General features: G+C 48.1%; 1 protein-coding gene across 2 annotated transcripts; it reads right to left on the bottom strand.

Moving 5' to 3' along the window:
* Nucleotides 1-973: 973 nt before the first annotated feature.
* Nucleotides 974-21,401, bottom strand: INCENP (inner centromere protein). 2 transcript variants are annotated; one of them, XM_063332002.1, is made up of 17 exons: nt 21,210-21,401; nt 21,005-21,118; nt 19,416-20,197; nt 17,368-17,419; nt 17,175-17,208; nt 11,753-11,831; nt 11,146-11,197; nt 10,707-10,824; nt 10,485-10,619; nt 7,741-7,850; nt 6,799-6,919; nt 5,918-6,040; nt 5,223-5,395; nt 4,849-4,939; nt 3,236-3,349; nt 1,937-2,096; nt 974-1,188 (listed from the first exon to the last, which is right to left on the bottom strand). In XM_063332002.1, the coding sequence occupies exons 1-17, from the start codon at nt 21,344-21,346 to the stop codon at nt 974-976; spliced, it is 2,610 nt and encodes an 869-aa protein (XP_063188072.1). In that variant the 5' UTR covers nt 21,347-21,401. The 2 variants fall into 2 exon arrangements, with proteins under 2 accessions (XP_063188072.1, XP_063188073.1); XM_063332003.1 differs by lacking the exon at nt 3,236-3,349.
* Between the last annotated feature and the right edge of the window lie 163 nt (nt 21,402-21,564).

Raw genomic sequence — 21,564 nt, 5'->3', positions numbered from 1 at the left:
CTCTCCGCACAGGAGGCTGTCACAGAGAAAACACGAGTGGCCCTGCCGTTTGCAAGTTAGGTGTGGAAAGAATGAGTAAAACTCCAAGTGCTCTTGGACCTGAAATTCTGAACTCGTATTTTGCTGTTAAGAGGAAACTGTTCTGATCGGAGTCCACTTGACGCTGCCTTACTGAACACGAAGTGCAAACGGGCCTAGAAGTAACGCCAGCTTTGATGGTGAACAAATGACACGGCCCAGGGGAGAAAAGAGAAAGGCAGGGATTAAGGGATTAAGGTTAAACTCATTCTTTCAATCACATCTATGCATCGGAACCATCCCTGGAGATATTTAAAAGACGTGTAGACGTGGTGCTTCAGGACACGGCTCAGTGGTGAACTTGGCAGCATTACATTTGCAGTTGGACTCAATGGTGGCAGACTTAAAGGTCTTCTCCAACCTAAAGGACTCTGCTCTTCAGGGCATGCTCTGGTGGCAGAGACTGTAGGTTGGTTGGTTGGACTCGATGATCTTAAGGGTCCTTTCCAACCATGAAGATTCTGCGATTCTGTTCTATGCGCACAGTGGTCCTTCGCTGTACAGGTTCTGGGCTCCAGCGCCCAGGCGGGCAGGGACGGGCCAGACACGCAGCGTCTCTGCTGCTGGCAGCTGCGACCAGCCCGTTTGGCTGGAGAGGGCAGGATCCTACCGCTTTAGGTGCTGCAATCTCATCACTTAAAGGTCTAAATCTTTGCCAGCTTCAAGCTAAGGGTAGAAGGAGATGCATCTTTCCAAGGCAAGATCTCCCAAAAGCTCGGTGTTTTGCCTAACAGTGAGAAAATAAGCCCCAAAACCAGAAAATGCAGGAGGGCCATTAAAAGCTGACATTTATTCAACGCTAATATGTAAAGATTTACAGATATTGAACGGTAAATCTTTTCTCACCTAGAGGCAGAAATGCAGACCAACTGCACCAGAAACAGCCGCTGCCCCGTCAGTACTTTTTCAGGCTATATGGCAGCCCTGAAGCCGATTTGGCGCCTGGGAACGGTGGCGAATTCCAGACAGCAGAGCTTGTGCGCTTGAAGTAGCGCGGTTTGCTTTTGTAGAAGATGTCCTCCAGCTTGGGGCTTACGATCACCCCAAAGAGTGCGTCGACATCGGGAGGGTTGTAGTACTGGCGGATTACAGCTTGGGTAAGTTGGTTTCCTGGAGAAACAAAGGATTAAATTTTCATTAGTTTTAATTGAAATTGCTGTGTAGGCTGTTTGTATGCAGCGTGTCCCTGCTCTCCTCATCTCTAATCACACCGACATCACAAATGGAAGAAATCCTGCAGTATTTGGTGTTTTAAAGCACCCTGTTTAAGCCTAAAGATTCACCACGGATCACTTGGAGGGTGAATAGTGGGTGTACTGAATTCTGTCCAGGAACTAGGGTGAGTTTGCAAGAGGCAAGGCTTCTCAGCGTTTCTTCCTGCAGATACCATTAGTTTCCCTGCAACTTCTTAGCTTCCCTGGGGCGGGTGGAATAGCAAATCATGGAACTGAGTTTTTCAGAACCAGAACAGCAACTGTCCAAAACCCGATCCATGACATCAGGCATTACTTTGCTTTTTAAGCCAAATCAATGTCAAGCAGGCTCAAGGCCAGAGCACTAGTTCATAATTATTCCTTTCACGTTGGCAAAATGACACTAGCAGCTCCTTTAAGGCAGTTTAAAAGAGTATTTGTTCCCCAATATGGTCGCAAGAAGATCCCCAAGTGGTGGAGGAGCCCCTGACTCAGCATCCAGCCATGCTGCTGGAGATCAGTACTTTTAACTACAGTGTGCAAGTGGGAGGAACTGGGCAAAGTCTTGCACCAGCCAGGTCTTACTCTCCTGGAAGAGAGTACGCGCAAAGCTGCAGCAGGGCTTGCTGGGGCGCGCAGGACGGGTATCACCCTGCTACACATACCCGTGGCCCAGGCGGGGACCGGCTTGCGAGGCTGGCTTTCGTCATCAGTAGAGTCATCGCTGTTCAGATCCATCCCGTAGTTGTTTGGATTTATTATGGGAGGCTTTGGATCTTTCTGGGCCTGTGGAGTCATCTGGTATGAACTGCAGACGGGTGAATTCTAGAAGACAAATATATTCCACAGACATTAAATGCAATAGCACTGCTACGCTCCCGAGCAGCAGCGAGACGCTCGTCGATTAGAAAACCTCACTATTCCAACTCTTGCTCTACCACATAATTGTAAAACCTGACGTTTGGCAGTGCTAAAGCTTTGACTCAATTATGACTTCACATTGCCTTCTCCTGTTTAATTAGGCTGCTTAATTGGCTTTGGTTGACATGAACAAGCCAGTAATGGATGCATCTAATATACATACAGCGGCTCCACTCAACTCAAGCAAGGCTTAAATGCAGTTGTTACATCGTCAAAGCGGGAGCTGAGTAACGTGCTTTAAATACTCTGCAACCAAACCTCCGGGCGTGTTTAATAATATTAAACCGATTATCGCCATGTAGAGAATATGCACATAACAGCTCAGGACAAACTGGGTGGTAATTTTTATGGCAACAGCGTGACTGAGAAATGCAAGTGATGAAGAAAAACTTAATCCAGCAAGTTTCACCAACCATGAAACATCTCTCTAGAGAGCTGGAAACAGTTTTTCTTCTCCGTGAGAGGCTGCCTTCGTGGCTCTGTGTCCATTAACTCATATTTTGCTGGTTTTGCATTTAAAGGTTAAAATATATAGCTTTGCAAGGAGATAAGTTCCATATATTTGCTTTCAATGTTCAAGACACGTACATTCACCTGCAGGTTTTCCTCAAGTCCCGTCAGCAGTGAGGCCAGAACGGAATCCTGTCCCAGACTCTGCTGCCATCCCGTGGCTCTTTCCAACTCTGAACTCAAATAACACTTCAGCATCCCTGCTGCCTGCCAGGCTTAGCCCGTATTTAAAGAGGAGGCGCTTAGACAAGGCAACTTTAACAGCCAACTGCCTTATCCGGACAAGAAAACCCTGGCAAATACTTGCTGCTGCCCTTCCCTCCTTTTCACTCCCCAAAAGGCATTTAAATACTCAAAGCCACCAGGAGGCCACCTCAGATGACCAGGAAAAAGTTTACAGAATCCCTTCATTATTGAAAGGGAATATAAAAAGCAGAGGGTAAAACTGCCCGTTGTACCAGCATGTCAGTGCTGCAGTCAAAGTTCTCTGATGTCATCCCTTAAGGAAATTTCACCAGAGAGAGCAGAATTACCTCTTTGTTCTCTAGGTGCTGTGTTTGGGCTCTATCTTTAGCCTTTTGTTCCTCTGGCAGTTTCTTCTGTTCTTGCTGCTGCCTCTTCATGTCTGCTAGCCTCTGCTCCTCCTGCTGGCAAGCCGACATCACAAATGAATTAATCTTAGGAACTAAGCTACACTGCTAATCCAGGGATCCATTTTTCTGATATGGAAAAAAAATAAGCATCTAATTGCAAGTCTTTGTTGCTCATGGCGCTAAGGAGCACTTGGAACACAGTGCAGACAGCAAACAAATGCAATGGAACAGTTTGAGCTTTCCTCAAAGTGGCACAAACAAACCGACCTTCCCATTTAAGAGCATTAGTTGCCTTCCTCTGATAGTGCAAGAACCTCATGCTCTGAAAAACTTGCTACTGCCTTTATCTTCAAGATAGAAACATCAGCAACCAGCTGACCATCTGCAGATGGAAAAGTCTGTGCTACTGATCTTAGCCTCTTTTTCAACCAATAAACGGCATTTTTAGAGGCCAAGTCGTCCCATTGCACAGTAACCATCCCAAGTAGGGCAAAAGAATCTCACCCTATGAACGCTTACTTTTCCCTACTGAATCCAAAGGAAACCACGAGGCTGCTAACTCAAACAGTAGATGCCTAAAATCAGGTGAAATAAATCCCACCCAGCCTTAACAGCAGAAGTAGTAGAGATGTCTGACCACAGACCCTGCCAACTTCATGCCGCTGACAGAGCGAGGGTCCTGCCGGGCACACAGGGACCCCGCCGAGGAATTCAGCTCCCTGGAGGCAGCTGGACAACGGCTGTCGGTGTGCTAATGCCACAGCTCTGCTAAGTGGAGTGACGATGACTTCAGGCAAGTGTTGGACAATTTCCAACCAACTATTCCAACCTTCTGTTCTTTCTCACAAATCGTCTTGAAAGTGCAAGTTCTCCCAGACTGTATATAAACCAAAAAGGAACAGTCCAAATAGCAAAGGCTTTGCTACCAATTCCCAGCAATTACTGCGGGCAAATTCTTCAGAAGGAATATTCCAAAAGCTGCCTGAACAACACCTGGGGGCTTTCTCTCTGCTCCAGTAAAAACGCACGCTGCAAGTTAAGCAAAGCCCTGAGCCTATGCGGCTGCAGTGCTTTACTCAGATGGCACGGACTGCCAAGGCATCAAAAGTTGCTCTTCAGCACCACAAGCAAAAACGCCTGCTTCGTTAATCTGTGCTTGAGTGACTGTTGCAGAAAATAACCTGACAAAGTCTACAGTCTGGCTGAAGGTGGCACAAATGTAAAGTTGAGATGTTGCTTCTGAAAAGTCTGGGATTAATTGCCATTTGATATCAAGAGAGGTACAGATACACCTGGGCACAGAAAGGGGGAAAAGCCAAAAACCTCACTTATGTGTGCTTCTTGCATGGCTGCCACCTTAAGAGAGCAGGCACACCTTCGGAAACGGGCAGAGGGCAGACAGGGTAAGAGCACCTTGCTTTGCTCAAGTTCAGAAGTGCAACAACTCGTTCGTCAGGGTTCTCGATGGCTTCCCAGCTCACTGCTGCGGACAGTTATGGCTACTGACGTCAGATCCATGTGGCTCTACCCAGCTACAAGGAGAGAGTACTTACTTCTGCCTTCTCCGTCTCCTTGTGCAGTTGTTCTTTAGCAGCCAACGCTTCCTTCTGCAGGCGAGTAGCCTTCTCCTGATGCTCACGCAGCCTGAGAACCAAAGCAACACACCATCACTCTCAAAACTATGCAGGGGTACCCTCCCATTCCTGCGCCTGCTGCAAACCGCTCTGTCTCACAGCTTTTCAGGGCACTCCCCACATTATTTAGCCCAGAATTTCCTCTTGGCAGCGCAGCACCCACAATGGTCCAGAGTTGCGCTGACAGCACAAAGTGGCTCTTCACCTCCTGGGCCATTCACTAGTGCCCTCTGTTCCTGCTTCTTCTCAAAGTCCCAGCATAGAATTTGGTACATAAATGGATATTGTCTTACTTTTCTGCCTGGATCCTCTCCTGTTCCTTCTTCCTCTCCAGCTCTCTCTCTGCAGCCAGCTGTTTCTCTCTCTCCTGTTCTGCCTGTCTCTGCTCAGCAATCTTCCTGGCACGTTCCTGCTCCTCTTCCTTCCTCTTCTGCATTAGCTCTTTGTGCCGACGTTCCTCCTCCTCCTAGTAAGCCCAACAAGGCAATTACTCACATTGTACAGGAACATGCTCCAGAATAAAGGAGCAGGAACACCTTATTTGGCCCAAGTCACTACACAGGGGGAAACAACTCAGGGCTGAAGTCCCACTGCTTTTAAGGTAGGTGCATCATCTCTCCAGTTATCTCAGTGCTGGCCTTTCCCCGCCCACATTGTACCTGAAAGGGCCTAATGGCCACCAGGCTCTGGATCTCTGAGAGACAGGTTTAACTGAGAGATCCACAAATTAAGGTCCTCAGTAAGAGTCTGTCCAGAACGGGGGAAGAAATGGGGGTCACAGCCACCACTAAGAGCTCACAGCACATTGCAAGAGGAAGCAGGAAGCACAACATCATGGAGAGCTTTAAGGACAAAGCCTCTCCGCTCCAGGAATTTGCCCTGCCTTGGCTGGTGTTAGTACTCCCGCTGGGTTCCCTGCACAAAGACGGTGGCAGATTGCGGCCATCCTAATTGCGTGCAGGGTGATGGGATGGGCTCCAGCACAGACCTGCTGCAGCGCTTTTTGTTTTCTGGCCTCTTCATCATGCCTGCGCCGGGCCTCTGCTTCTTCCATTTTTTTGGCAGCTGCTTTCTTTTTGATCTTCTCTTCTGCCAGCCTTTCTTCCCGCACCTGAGACACACACAGAGCTAGCTGAATACCCGAGTCTCAGGTGGGACAGTTCTCAGTGCTTGTGAAATATCACAGCAGTAAGGCTCAAAGATGCAGAGCTCCCACCTTCTCAGGGAGCAAAAGCTCCCTTTTTTGCCACCAGGAGGCAATGGGACCTCTGCTTTGTTTTAAAAAGGTAATATTTAGGGACACGACCCTCTTTTACCTCTCCACAGGAAGAGCTGATCCTATTCTGGTATTTATACATCTAATATCACAAAAGCTATCAAAATATATTCCCAGAACAATTAAATAAGCAAAGCAGATGGAGATAATTAAAGCAGACAAATGACTGCTATGGTCACATGTGCAAATTGTTTGAAAGTCTCAGATAAAGAAAGGGTCTGGAGGAAGTATGTTTATTTTCACCTCTTCATCCATTAGTCAGATGGGAGAACAGCTTCAAGCAGATAAAGCCTCAGAGCCATTAGGCTGGCTTTATCTGCTCAAAGTTCTTACTCCCATCTGACTAACAGAGCCTTAATAAAGCCCATTTAGACTCATAATTCTGGAAAATAAGTGTTTTCATCTGCCATTTGCTGTAACCAAGAGAAAGGCAGTCACTCAGAAGTTTCTGGAAAGATCTTTATTCAACCATTCTCTGGTCCATTCAGCAGCCTCAGTTCCTCTCTTTCTGGAAGGCACACTCACGTGGCATCATCTACCTCAATAGAGTATTTATTCTCCCAAATAAGCTCTATAGGTATATTGGCCCTTACCTTCTCAGTCTTCTCATCAAACAGAGCTATCTTCTGCTCAATGCGCCTTTTCCTCTCTTCCTCTATTTGCTCTGCCCGTTCCCGAGCTTGCAGCACTTTGCGCAGACGCTCCTCACGCTTCCTGTAGGACACAGGGCAGCTTTATTATTTATTTAGGGTAATGGAGCTGGTGAGGGGTCTGGAGCAGGAGTCTTGTGAGGAGCGGCTGAGGGAGCTGGGGGTGTCCAGCCTGGAGAGGAGGAGGCTGAGGGGAGACCTTCTCGCTCTCTACAGCTCCCCGAGAGGAGGGGTCGATCTCTTCTCCCAAGGAACAGGCAATGGGATAAGAGGAAACGGCCTCAAGTTGCACCAGGGGAGGTTTAGGATGGGTATTAGGAACAATTTTTACACCGAAAGGGTTATTAAGCATTGGACCAGGCTGCCCAGGGCAGTGGCGGAGGCACCATTCCTGGAGGTGCTTAAAAGCCGGGCCGATGCGGTGCTGAGGGACATGGGGTAGTGGTGGGTTTTGTCAGAGTTAAGTTGATGGTTGGACTCGATGATCTGAAAAGGTCCCTTCCAACCCGCGCAGTTCTATGATTCTATGATCATTGTAGTCCAGCTAGATGAGTTCCTTACAACTCAATTACAAGGTCAACAGACACAGTATGAAATTCAATGAACCAAATACACCATTCATTTAAACATTACCAATATTTTTAAGCTCCAACCTGAGACAGGGGACTTAAGAAGAAAAGCTGAAGAAGCAGTCAGCTAGGAGAGTTGACTTTTTATTAGCATTCTAGATAGATACTATGAGAAGAAATACCATCTTTGCAGTGTGAGAGCACGCCAACGAGAATTCTTCCTGCATGTATGGACTCCGCAAGATACAAGACCTAGATATAGGGACCTACAGGCGCAGAGAGAGCACTCCAGACAAGAGAGAAAGCATATACTCACAGCCTTGCCTCTTCTAGTCGCCGTTTCTTTTCTTCCTCCAGTTTTTGTTTTCTCAGCTCCTCAGCTTCTTGCTTTTTCCTCAGAGTCTCCAGCTTCTGTCTTTCCTTTTCCTGAGGTGGATTGAAATGTGTTATACCCACCTGCCAGGGTTTCTTTCTAACCTCAACTTGCTCAGGTCAAGTAATGGCCCAGAGGTAACACCAAGGAACTGCAGCCAGAACCAAAGGATGGCAACAAGCCTGAAACAGAGCTCAGGTAGCCTGGGATGTGGTGATGGATGTTTGGGAACAGATGCGATGGAAAACAAGAGAGTGGTGCTAATCGTAGAGAGCATGAGAAGAAGCTGGGAACCTGAAACAGAAGCATCAGCTCCTGAAGTCGAGGCAGCTTCCACAGAGACTGCAGACAGACAGCACTGCGATTTATGTTGGTAAAAAGAAGCAGAAAAGCAGTGCTAGCGCCTGGTAATGAACTGACTTCCTGCAGCGAGTGTGGGGGACAGATGGTGCTCTAGGAAACACCTTGCTTGCTTCAATTCAGAGCTCCCGCTGGCGTCTTTGCTTCCCACAAAGCTCTCTCATGGTAAACCACCACCATTTAGACAGAGTGCTTGCAGCTTGTTTCAAGCATGCAGTCAGCCCCATATGTCATCTAGACAGAAATGCAGGGCATTTTCCTCATTTTTCTAAACAGTCCAGCTAACTCAGCCTAAGTATGCTGTCAATTAGAAGAGCAAGAGCCAGCCATCACCGCAGTCGCAGCAAACAGATTAAGATAAATTAAATTAATGCCAGATTTGATACTGCAGATGCCTAATTATGACAGGCCTGGTCTTAGTACAAGCCCACTGAATTGTTCAAGTGATTACTTTATGCTGGGCTCCATGGTGTAAATGATTGGTGATATTAGTATCCAAACCGGCTAATTTAAAACTAACAATTATATCTTATTGCTCTGGTGCTATTTAGTGATGTTTAGCCCCGACACAGATAAAGCCCTGAGGGGAAGTTGCCCGCACTGGCGTGAAACAAAATATAACATTGAATGAACTGACAGCAAAGGAGGATGCACTAGTCAGAAGACTCCTTTCTCAGCAGATGAGCTCCTTTGCCAATACAGACACTAACGTCAGCAGGAACACCAGTGAGACTGGAGCTGGAATCCTTCACTGCTTCCTAATGACAGACTTCTCTTATCTGCTGGAGTAGGGCAAAGCTCTAAGCAGTAAACCATGACAGCTTCAAGCAATACAAAGAAGTTCTGTTATTAGGTTGCTAGATGCAGGAAAACCCGCTTCTGAAGCATGCTCTGCTCTCCCTCACCAACCCTCCTGCCAGTGAAAACAAGCCCTAGAACTACTGTATTTTGCAGGCAAGTTGTTGGGTATTAGAACAATACCCAGCAGCTGTGCACGAGCACTCTATGCCGGGCACGCCAGCTTCTAGCCCGTCCTTCGGTGCACCTGTGAAGCTACTCCCTTGTACTTGCCTGACACTGTCAGAGCACCATCTGGAACAGGAACTTCATCACACTGATTGAAACCTGCTTTTCCTTGAACACTGGCTTCTCTGCCGAGTTAAATACCAAATCTAAACGCAGGTAAGAGTGAGGGCTGCCCATCAGCGATGCAGGTAGCATTCCTACTGCAAGCCCAGCCCACATAATTGAATGATCACGACTTATGACCAAACTGGCCCGTGTAAGCAGAACACAGGGAAAACCAACTCCCTTTGGAAATATAGAACCAGATCTGCTCAAATCCCATCCACCCAAACTCTGTTTGGTACAGGAGTGTCCCCCCTGTGATGCTATAAACTTCACTCTGGTATTACATAGGTAGAGGCATCTCCCTGCAAACAGCAGAGGTGTGTTTTTCATCTTTGCTTGTTGCAACAATTACTCTACATGGATACCAATGGCTATTAGATCCGGACACTGGCATACTTGTCTCACGGACCCAGCGGTCTCGAGTCAGGACAGACTCAAGTTTCTACCAGCTTCAAAGGTCTGAAAAACCTCAGAACATCAGAACTTTGGATTTCATAGAATCACAGAATGGTTTGGGTTGGAAGCGACCTTAAAGATCACCTCTTTCCACCCCCTGCCCTGGGCAGGGACACCTCCCACCAGCCCAGGTTGCTCCAAGCCCCGGCCAACCTGGCCTTGAACCCCTCCAGGGATGGGGCAGCCACAGCTTCTCTGGCACCCTGGGCCAGGGGCTCACCACCCTCACAGCCAAGAATTTCTTCCTCAGATCTAACCTAAATCTCCCCTCTTTCAGTTTAAAACTGCTCCCCCTCGTCCTATCATTACACTCCCTGATAAAGAGTCCCTCCCCATCTTTCCTGTAGGCCCCCTTTAGGGACTGGATTTAAGAAGCATTTGCTCAGATCTCATTCATTAGAAAAGTCCTAGAAAGGAGACTTTGGATGTGCAGACTTCAGTTATATATACGCCTCAACTGCAGTATTCAAAATCCCTTGGTTTTCCTTTCCCAGTTTTCATTCCCAGCTGTTACTTGCTAATATCACAGGGGAATGCTGCAGTAATAAAGATTAGAGTCCACATTAGAACTCTTTAGGAAGCTGGCTAATCACTATTTTATTTAGTTTACGTAAGTGTAAAGAGACAGCTTAAAGTTACTTCTTAGTTTAATATGGGTTGAAAAGTTTCTTTCACATCTGTGCTTTAACTTCAACACTCATCAGACCATCACGTACTGGTTTACAACAGTCTCATCTTACCTTGGGATCAGACCGGAGAGGAGTGTTGTACCTGATAAAGGATTTTATTACTCCATTTCTCCCCACAGAGCTTGGCGTCATGAGGAGCTGGTTCTTCTGCACAGTGTGCAAAAATGTTTTGAAAGGACGCACAACCTACGAGAGGAATGCCAAAAACAACCCTCAGGAACACGAGCGAGGAACAGGTCTTGGTGAAGCACATCAGGGCTACGAGGATCTTACTTTGCTGGCTGGGAAGGCAGGGGATGGGATCTTCTTTTTCGGAGGAGAAAGCCCTCCATCTTCTGCTTGCTGATTATCATAGCATTCATCCATGGCTCTCTTGTAACTTGGCTGTCTCCTGTGAGAAAAATACAGTCCATCACACATGGCAAATCCTCCTGATTGTCTCAAAGTCAGGTCGAAAAAAAGGTCGTAAGACTAACCTAGCTTAAAGATATTTCATTGTGATGCACAAGTAGATATCCAATAAAAAATTTCTAATGTGATAGAAGATACAAATTAAATTCTCCTTTCACAAAGGCAGAGAAAACTTATTGCCAAAGTTTCCTAATCACAAAACACTGAAGCCATTTAACAATATTTCAGCGTTGAACCTGCTTTGACCTGGACTACAGATCTCCAGAGGCACTTTCCAACCGGAACCATCCTATGAACATACCTGGCACTCTGAGGTGGTTCCTGGGTCTCCCTATTCTTATTTAAGTTGCTTTCTGAAAGAAAACGTAATTATACAGTTAGTTCTAGCAGAAAAATAATCCCTTCCAACGCAGCTCTGAAAGCAGACAAGAGATTTAGAAGCTCACTCAACAGCAAAAAACCCTGCCATGAATTATGCACAGCGAGACCTTTCTCGCTTTCAGCAACTGCACAGCACCGCTCCAACCTAGACACAACACAGAGCAAAGCCGTTCAGCAATCTGGGGTGTGCAGTCTGCCCTAATGCGGTGCCATCGTGTTCGGCACAGATACAGAGCATCTGCTCGCTTCAGGAACAGGGTTCAGCTCGACCTCCCATAACCTGGACAACACGCACCCCTGCATCTTCATTACATCCCTTTCCATGTGCTTCCCAGGGTGGAAAATAACCCCAGCACAGAATTTCCTAACCCCTCAGCTCTTGAAACAAATCCTTGCTTGTCAAAGTTTAGATCAGTCTTTCAAACTGGGCTCTCAAACTAACGAGCCAATCTTTCAAACTTCCCAGTCAGCCTCCCAACAAATGATGACTTTTTAAAATTCTGCCACAAAACCCCTCTGGAAGCTACCATTGCTGTTCGTTGCAGGTGGATCGTTGTTTCTGCTGACAGTCCGAGAGCGAAGTGACATTCGCGGACTTTGGGGGTTCTGTAGGAAAAACAAATGAGTTTCAGCACAGTTCTCACACAGAAACAGGCGATTACTGTTTCAGATGGTGATGTCATTCTGACAAGGACACTGCAATATCACCAGAGAATGCGTAGTATGAAGTACTGGTACCAGTACCCAGAGCAAAGTCCTAACCTACAGCTGTGAAACGTACCTCGGGACACCATCTTGGTAAATTCCTTGATATCGTGTCATCACTAGAAGCACAGACGTTAACAGAACACAAGTTTCTACAATGAGGGACGTGCTGCTTCAACTGAACAAACTCATAAACTATTGAGAACAAAAGCATTTCAAGCTGGAAAGCTGTTTACGCTTGCTGGGCTTCTGGCAAAGAGTCAGGCAGCGCGCATTTCACTTAGTAGTGATAAATGGACAAACAGGGAGACAGCAAAGACAAACAGCTCATTTCCTTGATTTATCTGTTTCTGTTATGAACATGATATGCATTGCTATTTGCTGCCTTTGCACTTACACTGTACAAAATTACTTCTGTTGTGATAATGGTTTTACAGGCTGTGAGAGAGCAAGCACTGTTGCAGTCTGCGCTCTGTGAGCAATGCACGCATTAACTCCTCTCCCCCAGCCCGCCTTGGCCAACGTGCAGGCTGGCAGACACAAAGGAGGTGGGAAGAGGAGGAAAAAGGAGTATGGAAACTTTATCCTCCCCAAATGCTTCTGTAGGGTCTTCTCCTAAGGCTAAGTATAGGAAGCACCTTGTGGCCCAAGAGAAGGGCATTAATCTAATTAATTCAAGATAAGGCCCGAGAAGAATCTGACCTTGAAGTAACAGCACGCACACAGGTACTGTCTTTATACCTTCCTAGAGACAAAGACATCGTCTGCTTTGAGAAGGTTGCTGACTCACTGCATTTTCATGCTGCTCACAGGAATCAAACCACATTTGGTTTGCCAAGAAAACTGCTGATAGATGGATAGATAGATAGAGCGAGGTAACCTGGTGACATAGGCTAAGAATGGGACAGGCTATGAGGTCCCACTCCCACCAGCAGTGGTATAGAAATAAAAGATGAGGATCAAGGATAGATCAAATACGCTACATGGACTAGACTGTATTTATAAATCCATCAGGGTACAGAAACAAAAGATATGAATTCTCTATTCACAGATCTGCAAAGCAGCCTGTTCATTTTTCTCTTCTCCCCATTTTCCCTTTAAGCTTTTCTACAACTGTAACTCAGGGCAGCTAAAAATCCAGAGGCACTAGAGAAACTGAATTTGAACTTCTGCAGCTCCACTGACAAGTGCAGCCATAAAAGCATGTATCAGCCTGTCCTTGCCTACAGAAGCACTGAAGACCACAGAGCTCCACTCCGTTAATTCAGTCTTTGCTTATTGAAAATTATTCTGGACAAAACACTGACCTAATCCTGGGATTTCTTCCTCAGGAGGCAGTGAGAATTGTGGAGGGATACGTTTTGACCTGAATGATATTTACAACTTTCTGTGCTTGTTTAAGACAAACTGACAAGCTTTGTATAATCTGCCAGCTAATGAAAAGGTCAAAAGCAGCTTTAAAAATATAGAAATGGTAATAGTGTACAACCTCTACACGGCTGCATTTCCAAGACACCGGGCCTGCTGGTAACAGGCGGGAATAGCTTATCTTGCAGGGGGAAAAGGGTTCTAGGACAGGAGTTATTGGGGCTTGTTGAGAGAGCTTTAAACTGCATTCGAAGGAGGGTGAGGATGCAACTGGGCTTGACAGTGAGGTGTCTGGGTGTAGTAGCTCGGCACTTGTGGGGCAGCCTGCTAGTATTTTTGAGAACCAGAAGGCCTACCACCCCTCGAGGGTGAAAAGCACATACACAACTCCCTCTCCGAAATGCTTACACACCAATGCACGCAGCATGGGGAATAAGCAGGAAGAGCTGGAGATCTGTGTGTGGTTGCAGGGCCACGATCTCATTGCAATTAGTGAGACGTGGTGGGACAGCTCACGTGACTGGAACACTGTCATGGATGGCTATGTCCTTTTCAGGAAAGGCAGGCCAGCGATGTGAGGTGGTGGAGTTGCACTTTAGGTGAGAGAGCAACTGGAATGCACCGAGCTCTCCCTGGGGGCGGATGAAGAGAGAGTTGAGAGCTTGTGGGTAAGGATTAAGGGGCAGGCAAATATGAGGGACACTGTTGTGGGTGTTTATTACAGGTCACCTCATCAGGATGGGGAAGCTGATGAGGCCTTCTACAGACAGCTGAAGGTAGCCTCGCAATCACAGGCCTTGGTTCTTATGGGGGACTTCAATCACCCCAGTATCTGCTGGGAAAGTTACACCGCCAGGCATGCACAGGCCAGGGGGTTCTTCCAGTCTATTGATAGTAACTTTTTGACACAGGTGGTGCAGAAGCCAACAAGGAAACTGGACCTAGTACTGACAAACACAGAGGGACTGGTGGAGGACATTAAGGTTGGGGGCAGCCTTGGCTGTAGCGATCACGAGAAGATAGAGTTCAGGATCATGGGTAGTAGGCACAAAACAACAAGTAGGACTGCAGCCTTGGATTTCAGGACCACTAACTTTGACCTCTTCAAGAAACTGCTTGGAGAGATCCCGTGGGCTAGGGCTCTGGAAGGCAGGGGGGCTCAAGAGAGCCGGTTGGTATTCAAACATCACTTCCTCCAAGCTCAGGATCGGTGCATCCCTAAGAGGAGGAAATCGGGCAAGGGACACAGGACACCTGCATAGTTGAGCAGGGAGCTTCTGAAAAAGCTCAAGTGGAAGAAGGAAGTTTACAGTAAGTGGAAGAAGGGACTGACCACTTCGGAAGAGTACAAGAATGCTGTCAGAGTATGCAGGGATGAAACGAGGAAAGCCAAGGCCTCCTTGGAATTAAACGTGGCAAGGGATATCAAGGTCAACAGAAAGGGGTTTTTCAAGTATATCAGAGGCAAAAGGAAAACTAGGGAAAATGTGGGCCTGCTGTTGGGCAAGACAGGAGCCATGGTGACAGAGAATGAAGAGAAGGCGGAGTTACTGAATGCCTTCTTTTCTTCAGTCCTTACTGCTCAGGCCAGCCCTCAGGAGTCCCAGACTTCAGAGGTAACAGGGAAAGTTTGGACGAAGGAAGACTTCCCCTTGGTTGAGGAGGATCAAGTTAGAGATCAGTTAAGTAAACTGGATATCCACAAGTCCATGGGACCCAATGGGATTCACCCGAGAGTGCTGAGGGAGCTGGCAGAAGTCATTGCTGGGCTGCTCTCCATCAATTTTGAAAGGTCCTGGAGAGGTGCCTGAGGACTGGAGGAAAACCAATGTCACTCCAGTCTTCAAAAAGGGCAAGGAAGATCCAGGAAACTACAGGCCGGTCAGCCTCACCTCCATCCCTGGAAAGCTGATGGGACAGATTGTTCTGGGCGTCATCTCAAGACATGTGGAGGAAAAGAAAGCTATCGGAAGCAGTCAACATGGATTCACCAAGGGGAAATCATGTCTGACTAAATCTGAGAGCCTTCTATGATGGCATGACTGGATGGATAGATGAGGGCAGGGCAGTAGATGTTGCCTACCTTGACTTCAGCAAGGCTTCTGACACAGTCTCCCACAGCATCCTCATAGGGAAGCTTAGGAAGCATGGGTTAGATGAATGGACAGTGGGGTGGCTTGAAAACTGGTTGAAAGACAGAGCTCCGAGGGTTGTGATTAGGGGCACAGAGTCTAGTTGGAGGTCAGTGATGTGTGGTGTTCCCCAGGGGTCAGTACTGGGCCCAGTCCTCTTCAGTATATTCCTCAATGACCTGGATGAGGGGATAGAGTGCACCCTCGGCACGTTTTGCTGATGGTACAAAGCTGGGGGGAGTGGCTAACACACCAGAAGGCTGTGCCGCCATCCAGAGAAACCTGGACAGGCTGGAGAGTGGGGCGGAGAGCAACTTTATGAAATTCAACAAGGGTAAGTGCAGGGTGCTGCACCTGGGGAGGAATAACCCCCCCCACCAGGACAGGTTGGGGGTGACCTGCTGGAGAGCAGCTCGGTGGAAAGAGACCTGGGAGTTCTGGGGGACAACGGGATGTCCATGAGCCAGCAATGGGCCCTTGTGGCCAAAAAGGCCAATGGCATCCTGGGGGGCATCAGGAAGAGTGTGGCCAGCAGGTGGAGGGAGGTCACCCTCCCCCTCTTCTCTGCCCTGGGGAGGGCACATCTGGAGCTCTGGGTCCAGTTCTGGGCTCCCTGGTTCAAAGAGGACAGGGAACTGCTGGAGAGGGGACAGCAAAGGGCTACCAAGATGCTGAGGGGACTGGAACACCTCTCTGATGAAGAAAGGCTGAGGGATTTGGGTCTCCTCAGCCTGGAAAAAAAACGACTCAGGGGGGATCTTATCAATGCTGATAAATACTGAAAGGGGGGGTGTCAGGAGGATGGGGCCAGGCTCTTTTCAGTGCTGCCCAGCGACAGGACAAGGGGTAACAGGCACAAACTTGACCATAGGAAGTTCCATCTAAACACGAGGAGGAACTTCTTTGCTGTGAGGGTGGCAGAGCCCTGGCACAGGCTGCCCAGGGAGGTGGGGGAGTCTCCATCTCTGGAGACATCCCAAACCCGCCTGGACGCATTCCTGTGCCACCTGCTGTGGGTGACCCTGCTCTGGCAGGGGGTTGGACTGGATGATCTCCAGAGGTCCCTTCCAACCCCTGTCATTCTGTGATTCTGTGACTCTGTCCAACTGAAAAAAAACTTCCCTGAATTATAAGAAGGTTGTTTATCTGTATAGATTCAGGATTGAATTTTCATACAACTGATCTCTAGCAAGAGGCTAAGAAGCAAGAGCCAGAAAGCAGGACTCGACTCTGAATGCCAGCAATACCAAGGTCGGTATTCAGTGCTGCCATGCATCAACCCATCATTTACATTTGAATATATTTATGCAAAACAACAGAGAGAATGATATTTTCTAGTCAAAGCTAGCCTTGACTTTAAATGTATCTGAGATTGTAACACCATACTGACAGTACACCTCTGCTCGCATCCAAAATAAGCCTTGGGTCGCACATGCTCATTTTCCAAATAAATCTTTGCTGGATTTTGTTTTGATGATTTTGGATCATTGCGATTAAAACAGACTTGACAATCTCAGACTGTCTCTAGCCTGTGTATCGATAGGGAGGCTATGGACAGGCTCCTGCACACACGGGAGCTGAGTGCTCTGTGCCCTCTTTATTCAAGTGCAAAGCAGCAGGCTGACTGGGTCAGCTGTGTCCAGAGCTCCCTAATTCCCCAGTAACAAGTAAGAGGTGTATTCCACACAGTTTGCTCACAAGTCCACCCAAACAGAAACGCTTTCAATCTCTGCTCAAATCTTACCAACTTGGAGGGGGTACAAGGTCCAGGAGGAGGCCTATAAAAAAATAAAGAAAAAAGGCAGGCTTGTTTAATAACATCAAGGAAACTGGAAAGCCACTTGTTATCTGCAAGCAATGCATTTTATGCCAAGAATATCACTGTAAAAAAGTCCTCCAGGCATTAAGGATAAAGAAATATCTTAAAGTAGTCTCACCCAGCTTTGACAACTGTTTCTTCATCCTCTGGCACCTCTCCAGAGCTGGAGACTGCAGGAAAAGAAAAAATGCCAGAGCTGTAACTCACAGGTACAGGCCAAGATTCCTTTTAGGAGCAATGTTCACTCCAGACTCCGGCAGAGGCATTGGTTCTGCCTCCTGGGTTACTCCTGCAACACCGATGCGTGCCACTGCAAGTCAGGGCAGCCGAATATACACCTGAGCAGCACTAGAGAAAACACTGCCTGCAATTTTAATAAAAGAAAACAGACACTTTCAATTATAGATGAGTTTAAAGTTATATTCAATGAGCTTACATTAAGAGTGACTAGGTTTGGGCTCAGACTCATTTTGCAGGGCCAATGTGCAATGTTGGCAGTAGTTAAACCCAGCATTATTTCCACTCCGAGGGCTGGTTCCTGCTAAGCACTCCAGCTGGCTCCGTGGTAGCTGGCTTTTAAGCACCAGCACAGCCAGAAACTGCTGTTAATAATTAAGAAGGAGATGCAGCTTCAGCCCGAGTGGAGTACATGAGGGCAGGCTTTGCATCTCAGAGCATGCAGTCTGCTCCCATTCCTCCATCACAGATGTTATCGAAGGAAGCACGACACACATGCGGTACGCATACCCAGTGCAAGACCTGCTGCATCAGAGACACAGCAGACACACTCTGCAGTCAATTAACTTGCTTTGGGCTTTCAGACATTAACGACCTCAACTGGAGGTGCCTGAAACATCAGTTCCTCTCCTTACACCTAGAAATTTTGACTACGCAGAACAGTCACGTCGAGTAGCACAGAGGGAAGAAAACAAAGCCTTCCTTAAACCTCCAAGGTAATCCAAATCCAGACAATACAGACTGATCATTTAAACGGGGTAAATAAAGCTACTTCAGTGCCTTTTCAACATTACAGATGAGACCATTTCCCTATGGTTTCATTTTTAGTGAGGGAGCCCTCAACTCTGCACTTAGAAACTTGGACAGCACTCCACGCTACCCTGTTACCAGCACAGGAAACCCGTACAGGGGACTGCAGGGCTCTGGTTCTGCAGAAACATTCAGCTAAAGCAGTTAAATTGACACAGAAAAAAACAACCACTAAAGCACTTCTCCAAATATATCTTTCTACAGCAAAACCAGTATAACTCTTCAAGAAGAGTCAGTTTTATGCACCACAAATCCCACAAAGCTAGAACGCTGCGGATGAACACATCACAGTAACGTTATTTCAGCTGTATTAGTTCTCCCTTCAAACAAAGAAACATGCTGTGTAAAAGAGACAGTCTCTCCTCAACATCAAATTGCATGGAAGAGGTTCTCTTGCATCACCTGCATTTCAGGAGCCATTTACTAGTCCACCACTTACGAGCCACTTCTTTCCCTCAGCTTGAAAACAAAGAGAGGTTATATCCATCGCTTTGTCTCCTGCACCAAATACAACGTGCACACTCCAGTAGCGCTGAAGAACATTTAAATCAGTTTATCCTTTGCTGAAACCTGCCTCTATTGCAAACTGTGAAAATTTGGAAGACTTTTAATAAATTTACAAAGTTCAACCTCAAAATTACCTTCTCAAAAGAGAAGCTCTGTAACTAGCAGCCTGATTCTGTTTAGAAAGCAGTGAATTTGTGATTGCTATCTCATTTCCCAGAAAACATTCAGGCCTTTGTGAGAGCCCATAACCCCCTTAAGCAGCCACCAGCAGCAGCAAAGCCCGTTGGCCAGCTTCCTCCTCAGCTGGGCAAGCTGCCACCACAGAAACTCAGAAGACATTAAGGCTGTTCTCCCAGATGATCTTTATAAGGCTGAGTTCATAGGCCATGAACTAGCATGGTTACCTGGGTTTCTCTATGCACATACATCTCTAGAAAGCAAGTTAGAACATCCATGCTGAATTGCAGCTTGCCTAGCCTAGGAAGGCCAGCTGCTGCTCCCAAACTGAAGAACTAGCCCCATAACATTGTTTCCCTCCAGCAGCGAAAAGCAGTAGATCAAACAAAGCAGGAAAGGTCCAAAGCAAACTCATCTGGTGCCATTCAAACTTACCGTCCATGCAACTGGAGGACACAGATGATTTCCAAGCTGCCTTCCTCTTGACCATGGTCCTGCTGATAGATTTCCGGATCATACTTTCCCTCTTGCTGGCTAATGAGTATTTCTCTGCCAAGGAGGTTCTGCGAGTCATGGAAGTTTTACCCATCAGACTTCTGCGCACCGAGCGACGGCTCAGCCTAGAGCCTGTCGGAGTCCCTGGGTTATCCCTTACACGCTGGGAAGGCTCCTCGTCAGAACCCTCTTGTACCTGAGCAGAGTCACCTCCCTCCTCCAGCCTAGGCTCTTCACTTAAAATGACAGTAGTATTAGCTGCCTTTGCTGTCTGCAGCTTAGGTGCAGCCTCGCTTTCTCCTGCATCATTTGCCTCAGGGGTATGAGGGACCTGCAGCTCAGAGGCTGCAGGTCCCAGCAGTGATTTGGCAACCCTGCTTTCCTCAGGAGAGCCATCACCTGAGCTCAAGAGGATGGTTGTGGAGACCTTCGCTGCTAGTTTAGGTGCACTCTTCTGGAGGTGTAGCTCAGTGCTAACAGAATCACTGACATCAGATTCTGTTGAGGGAATCTTCTCTTCTACTTGCTGGACAGGAAGGATCTCAAGGAGGGTATCCGACCTTTTATGAGATGTTGCAGCCTGGGATCTTGTCACACGCTGAGGTGGAGAGACTTGTTTGATCTCAGCCCTGACTAGTTCCACGTTTTCTTTATTTCGGAGTCGTTGAGAGTATCGTGGGGAGGGCACCAGTTTGAAACTGCTATTCCTCTTTCTAGATAATCTAACAATAGAAACAGTGCATTAGACTGGAACTGGATTCAGGAATAGACCAGAACTCCTATCAGAACAGCCCGTGTGCAGGTCCCTGAGTGAAAACACAGTAAGCAGAAACAGCGTGTCTACATCCTTATTTGTAAGGTCTGTGTACAGAGCTCAATACACACAGAGCTGCAGAAAGCAGGGCAATGCAGAAAGAGAGGCAATGGTTTTAAACTAGAGCAGGGCAGGTTTAGACCAGACATTAGGAAGAAATTCTTTACACTGAGGGTGGTGAGACACTGGCCCAAGTTGCCCAGAGAGGTGGTGGAGGCCCCATCCCTGGAGACATTCAAGGCCTGGCCTGATGAGGCTCTGAGCAGCCTGATCTAGTTAAAGATGTCCCTGCTGACTGCAGGGGGGCTGGACTAGATGGCCTTTAAATGTCCCTTCCAACCCAACACATTCTATGATTCTATGAAGGCGTCTAAGGCAGCAAGTAACACACACAATCACTTCAGAGCAGGAGAGATAACGAAAGAAGAAGCACAGACCTATAAAACGGAAAGAGTAGCAGGGCTTTTCCTGAAAGCCATGGTATCATAACACGTCCAGGCCACCAGGCTGAGAGCTCTGGGGCGAAGCGCCTAACTGGGCCTTTAACCCCATGAGTGTGGGGGAGATGCACCGCGGAAGCAGGTTATCGCACCACCTTTGCGGCAGATTTTCCCGGCGTCCCGCGGGTCGCCCCTTCCCCCGGCGCTAAGGGAGCCCCCACGCTTCGCCTCCAGCCCGGCCACCCCTCCCTGGCCCCAGCTCCCCACGGGCCCACCTTTTCCTGCCCAGCGTCTGGCTCTCATCCTGCAGGCCGGAAAAACGCTTCCTCTGCTGCCGGTTCTTCTGCGACGGCGTCTTGGGCATCAGCTCCGGCTCATCACTGTAGTGGCTGGGAGGGAAGAGGCGGGGGTTCAGCGCGGGGGGCGGCCGGTAACGGCCTACAGCGGCCGCGGAGCGGGGGGGGGGTGGTGGGGTAGTACCTGCCAAACATCCTGGCCGCCTCCTCACCGATCTCCTGCAGCCATAGCAGGTGGACATCATCCACCCGCTGCAGGAACTCCGCTAGCCGCCGCCTGCACAGCGCGGGCAGTCGGTCCGGGCCCGCCGCCATCACCATCGCCTCAGCGCCAACGGCCCGCCCCCGGTGCCCGCCTCGAATTCAAACCTAGTGCCCACCCCTCACCCTGTAACGTCACCGCCACGCCAGCCTATCACCACCGCCCTGCGCCCCCGCCCGCCCTCCCCATTGGCTGCGAGGTGGCACGGGAGCGCTCAAAAACAGATTACCCTCTGCTCACCCTTCTCTGTGGTCGTGGAGGACTCGATTTGGAAGGC

The sequence above is a fragment of the Chroicocephalus ridibundus genome, chromosome 4 (assembly GCF_963924245.1).
Source record: "Chroicocephalus ridibundus chromosome 4, bChrRid1.1, whole genome shotgun sequence".
Taxonomy (NCBI): Eukaryota; Metazoa; Chordata; class Aves; order Charadriiformes; family Laridae; genus Chroicocephalus; species Chroicocephalus ridibundus.
Note: the sequence above shows the minus strand (reverse complement) of the source record. Positions and strands in the feature narration are given on the sequence as shown.

Excerpts from the sequence above, each read along its gene's own strand:
- INCENP (XM_063332002.1), bottom strand. The coding sequence starts at position 21,346 with ATGGTGATGGCGGCGGGCCCGGACCGACTGCCCGCGCTGTGCAGGCGG. Across the intron at positions 7,851-10,484 it reads CTCTCCGGTCTGATCCCAAG|GAAAAGGAAAGACAGAAGCT; the intron begins GTAAGATGAGAC and ends AATCCACCTCAG. Across the intron at positions 6,041-6,798 it reads TTGATGAGAAGACTGAGAAG|GTGCGGGAAGAAAGGCTGGC; the intron begins GTAAGGGCCAAT and ends TGTGTGTCTCAG.